A 5459-nucleotide genomic window follows, 5' to 3' on the forward strand; every position below is an offset into this window, starting at 1 on the left:
GGGGCCTATCTTGTGTTATATCTTTGCATCAAGAGACACAATGATGCAACAGAGAGCGGAAAAAGAAAAAGTGGTGGAAACGGCCGAGCTATGCAGTACTTGCATAGTACTCCGCGGTAAACTAGGAGAAGCACGCCCAAGGAGGAATGGAGTAAGCTTGCGCTGTGTACCAGGTCCATAATTATCCTCGTATCATGGGGCCTTGGACGCTGCGCCAGCCGTAGCAGTGGTGCCTTGCTAGCTCAAGCTCCAAACGGAACCCCAGTCTGCTGCTACGTATGTACCCAACGATTGGGAGGGTACATACTCTGGACATACGTCGACGTCAGCAAAAAGGGCAGGCAATCATTCGCCACTAGCAAATGACGGGGAAGAGTTCAGCATCCAGGGCTTTCTTCTCGCAATGTGACAGGTCAGGTATCTTCTGTGTGGCTCGCTGTCGGATCTATCGTAACTTCTATAAATTACCCATGGGCTCACCACATTTGTGTCAGTTCTCTTCAGGAGCGCCACAACCTCACCTGAACCCCTCCCCATTCTGGGATCCTCGACGTCTTTGGCGTAACGCGACTGGATACTCTGCATGCAACAGCGGAGCGAATCCTCGTCATTTTTGCATATACGCGGGTATTGCTTCGTACATGGCTGGAGCGAATAATACGCTCTCTCCGAACTTCTCTCACCCGGGTTTTCGGGGCATCGGGACGATGAGGTTCCAAGCGATTGGTTGTTGGTTTGTTTATATACCTGCTGATTCGATCCTTATCTCCCTGCTGGTAGGGATCTAGCATGTAGATTGTTCGTGAAGGAGGAGCATCAAGTAACATCCACCAAGCACAGAGAGAAAGCCAACAGACCTGTCACTCGAACAAGGCTTGAGCAAAAGCTCGAATTGGAATCCTATCTCTCATTGTTTTTCGTCTGTCTCGTTTGGATTATTGATTATTGATCTTCCCCTGGGCCTTCACTTCAGCCAGCCCACGATGGTTCTTCAGCTTAGCTGTAAACTTTGGCATCCATAACAGGTACTCTGCAGGGGACGATCTGAGAGCCACCAGAAAGCCGAGATGTCGTGCCTTGATCATATCGTGGATCCTCCAATTTAGAATTTTTTGCAGGGTTGAAAACGAGTTTGCACCATAGATACTTCCATCGTGGTATGTAACAAGAATTGCAAAATTCCCAGGGAGGAAAAAGCAAAAGAGGGTGTGGACTTGTTCAGGTATACACCATGCATTCTTTTCGAAAAAGATGTGAAGAAATAAAAAGAAAGGGGAGAAAACAGATCTACAAGCTAAAATCAAGTGGAGCTTGAAGGGCCTCAGAGCTTAAAGCAAGCCCGCAACAGATTTTCACGCCCCCGTCTCCATTTTCCAAGGAGCTCCAGAGGCTCTCGGGAACGAGAGAAGGAAGAGCTGCTCGCAACATCGACACCACTTCCCTTAAAAGGCAGACATTGCTAAAGCGACCATATAACAACGTCAATGCAAGTTGGCATTGTATATCAAGCTAAATAGCTCGAGGATAGTCTATCGGGAAAGCCGCTAAGCGGAGCTACCGGACGGGAACGACGAAGCACCCCCTTTATCGCCTTGAGCTCTCTTGCAACTGTGCTCTGGGTGGATACCGATGCTGTGGCTTGCGGGATGGGTTACTTTTTTCTTTTTGCTGACCTGTTCCCGTCGTATGGCGTCGATACACTCTCCACGTATGCAAAAATGCTGTTCCATACTCTTTGTACACTTATACCCATTATTCGTATCCGCACTGAGTATATCCTCCGATGTATAAGTAAGGGGAGATTGAATGACTTCAGTACTCAATCTGCGGCTCATGAAAATCCCAGAGAACTGGGGATGGAATACCCGAATATGGCAGCCTGCTAGGAACATGTCTGGAACAAAGTATGTTTAGCTCTCACATACAATACGTTCCACTATACATAGTATGGATACTCTTAGTCGCGGGGTCTTCCTTCCTCTCTCCGCTATGAGCTATCGAGGGTCGCGATTGGTTGCCTATACAGATATGCTTGGCTTGACAAACTTCCCGCTTGTAAGTGTTCGAAAGCCTGTCACTCAACAGGCCGAGAAGCCAAGCGGGGTGAGCAAGGTCGAGGATACATATTAGCTCGCATCTCGAAATCTTATGTAGTAAGATTGTGGCTAGTTCAAGTTTATCCTCGGGAAGCGAGCCAGGCGACGACACGAATGATATTATTCCATCGGAAGCATTAACCGAAGACTCCTTGAGATCAGCCATTAGCAAGGAAAGGGATACGGGGATAAAAGTTCTTTCACTTAGTATGTTTCCTCATGAAGCAAGAGTTATATCGTGAGTCTTTGTTGATGCGATCAGAACTTTTTCACTTGGTGCGTGTAGTGATGAGAGAAATATGTGGACAGGGCCTGCAGTTGATATTTCCACCCCCCTCTTTTGGCTATCAAATTCTCTGGCATTTGGCTGTTGGAAAGGGGTGTTTTTTCGGTGACGATAGACAATTGCTGGCGGCCGAAAGAACACAGCCTAACCGTTTCATCGTGGCAGCCGAGATTCCGGGTTGATCATCCCCATCACACGAATCACGAGGTTCGATCGGCTTATATTTGCGGGCTATCAGTTTCGAGAGGTGGTAATCAGTTTTCATATATATCAACAGAGGGTTTCCTCTTGTCCACGGCTATGATAGATGACCTTCTAGTAACTAGTTGATATCTAGGGATAGCTCGCGGTCCCCTTAGTTTAGATTGGTACATTGATAGCACTGATCTGGTTCAATACATCGCATAATAAAATAATGGCGGCCGATAGGAAACTTTCCACTAGTCATGGAGCGCCCTCTATGGTACTCGGTAATTGTTCGATTGAGTTCCACTTGGACGGGGATGGTCGGCAGTCCCTTGTTGATATGATAGTTGTTATAGTTAGGATCTCCAATATAATATCCGAGCATCATATGACGGGGATGGAAAAAGAGCCAAATTTGACCCCATTGGACCCGGAGAGCTGTCAGAAACTCTACGACAGCATCAACCTCAGTGTGTTTAATAGTACCATGTCTGCGTAGCATGACGAAGTCTGTGATAGATCGTCATATTAGCTATTTCTTCACAACACTCGCGCGGCTACCGCTGCCCTATCGGAGAGATGACGCTGTGGCTGATAGGCACGTCTCTGGTATGGTCTGTAGATACACATCATTCAGACAGATAGGCGGTTACGACATGGGTCGCGGTGGGAGACGAGAGCGTTGTACATAGTATATGCCTGCCTGGCTGTTGGGGAACTTTCACATCAAGGGACGAGCGTATACACACACACCTTTTGCTCACAGGCTGTTCCCGTATATCGACCTGCTTGGTTATGCTACAAACTGCCGTTCAATAATAGGACTATGAGATAGATGCGTCGTGGCTTGAGCCGTTCAATCTCTTGTCTTCCTTGGATGGTTAGAGAATGAGGAGAAAGAGGCCGCAGGGCGAAGCCACCTCCATTTTTTCCCTTAGAACCGTAATTCGACCTAGCTGTCTCGCGGAGATGATACTTGCTAACGAAGAGAAAAGAAAAAGCGCCCTGCTGCTACTCCCACTTTTTTCTCTTCATATTATTGACTAATCGGTCAGGCGGAGACTGATTTAAGCGCCACATCCCACATGGCGTTTGGTGGCGCCAATGAACGAGCGGGATACCCAGGCTGGTTTATCATCTGAAGCCATTAACTAACACCTCCGCTCGACCATGGACCATGGTTAATTATGCATTGAAATATAGGCTATATCATACGGAAAATTACCGTCAACAGGCGTTGTAGATCGATTTGGTCACATCCCGCCGCCAAACCTGTCTTCCCTGGGCGAAATACCAACATATACCATCTTCTTCAGCCTCAATGGTGGCGCATTCTGGTCCTGGAGAACAGGGGCCTTTCTCTCGGCTGCGTTGGAATCTGACTCTAGATAATAATATCTGAAGGCTGGAGACACCGGTAAGGCCCATGGCCACGCAGACATGAAAAGAGTTCCGTGAATTTTCGCCACCACCAAGGAGAGCATTCCTTCGCTGCACGAGGACAGCAGCCAATGGAGTGTTCCGGAAACTGTCAGGTCGCCATTCTAGCTGCGTTCATGCAGGGGCATGGACCATGACAACACTGCAGGAGGAACAAGAGGTCGAGAGGGCAAAGAATAGGGACATGAGCTGTGGGTTCCCGATATCGCTGCCGTTGCTCTACATAGGGCGTGCAGAAGTAGTTACTCCGTAAGTTACTACATGGCATGCTGCTTGAAACATGTGGAATTTGCAGTGTGGGCTTGCCTGCTGCTACAGCTTACCTAGCCGTGAGGGTGGAAACTGAGACCCTTAGGGATGTTGAACACTCTTATTATATATATATTCATACATGGATACTCGGTTACCATGGTAGAGTGACGCCTTACACCACTGGCCTCCTTTCGTTACCCTACGGTCTCTCAGGACAGATATGATATCAACCCTGTATATCCCAGGCTCAGCAACGGGCATATCAATAGCCTCGAAATACAATGATACAATGATATTCGTACTCTGCATGATTCCACATAGGAGTAGCTGGGGACTATGTATACCTCCGAATGCTGCGTCGCCTGTCATCGCACTAGAATTGAATTCCGGTCGTCCCATTTATCTCAATGTTAGCCTTGATGCGATCGACGCCACTACTGCATGGTCTGTCCTCGGAACTGTGCGATGTCCATTCGGGAAATACGACTATTAATTCGATTGCTTAACGATTTATGGGGAGCCTATGGGATTCTGGGATTCAAGTAACAGGGCAATGCAAGGAGCAGGGTTGTTGTCAGGCTCGAGAAGGAATATGGCGGTAGATCAAGATGTCAGTTGTTGACCTCTTTTATACAAGATTCAGAGAGGTCATGTTCAGATGTGCTGGATACTGCATGTTCCGGGAACGCACCCCCGCTATCCTCAAGCTCACAGACGCTAATCCGTAAAATATGTTGTGCCCATATATGGTGTACAGAGTTGTACAGCCCTTACAGCCCTCGCTTTGCACAGAGTTAGGCGCAAAGATTTACATCTATAGGCCTGTGCATACCCTCTATTGAGCGACTCAACAATCTACTCCTTGCGTAATAATGGCGACGGCTTATTGTCCAGGGTCTCTTGCAGGTTCTTCGCTTCCCAAGGCCTGGATCTCCTGTGGCGCCCTGCTACCCAAACTCCAATGAAATGTAACCGACAATTCCTCTGTGCGATGGTGATGCAAGACATCCTGGCGACATCCACGCACAGTCCGATCTGTAGGACTCCATTGTCCCGCAGAATAGACATAGTGACGGTACCACCACCCTGGACTTCCCTTGTCCTATTGTCTCACCCGGGCCTATAATATATACAGATATATGCTATGTCAATCATTGAAAAGCCAAGATATTCGATGAGCTGCTCGATCTTCTACGGAT

The 5459-nt window shown here is 47.9% G+C and overlaps 3 protein-coding genes across 3 annotated transcripts; all 3 read right to left on the minus strand.

Annotated features, from left to right (window-relative positions):
• Positions 1–272: 272 nt before the first annotated feature.
• Positions 273–827, minus strand: MCYG_06042 (uncharacterized protein; the record flags this gene model as incomplete). The annotated part of the gene is made up of 2 exons (XM_002846127.1): positions 273–308; positions 522–827. 2 exons carry the CDS (start codon positions 825–827, stop codon positions 273–275), a joined length of 342 nt encoding a protein of 113 aa, XP_002846173.1.
• Positions 828–2737: 1910 nt separating this feature from the next.
• MCYG_06043 (uncharacterized protein) lies at positions 2738–3070 on the minus strand (the record flags this gene model as incomplete). Its single annotated transcript, XM_002846128.1, has 1 exon — positions 2738–3070. The coding sequence occupies one exon, from the start codon at positions 3068–3070 to the stop codon at positions 2738–2740; it is 333 nt and encodes a 110-aa protein (XP_002846174.1).
• Positions 3071–3108: 38 nt separating this feature from the next.
• On the minus strand, positions 3109–4052 carry MCYG_06044 (uncharacterized protein; the record flags this gene model as incomplete). Its single annotated transcript, XM_002846129.1, has 3 exons — positions 3109–3184; positions 3322–3366; positions 3841–4052. The coding sequence occupies 3 exons, from the start codon at positions 4050–4052 to the stop codon at positions 3109–3111; spliced, it is 333 nt and encodes a 110-aa protein (XP_002846175.1).
• Positions 4053–5459: the final 1407 nt, after the last annotated feature.

This window comes from Microsporum canis, genomic scaffold, assembly GCF_000151145.1.
Source record: "Microsporum canis CBS 113480 supercont1.5 genomic scaffold, whole genome shotgun sequence".
Taxonomy (NCBI): Eukaryota; Fungi; Ascomycota; class Eurotiomycetes; order Onygenales; family Arthrodermataceae; genus Microsporum; species Microsporum canis.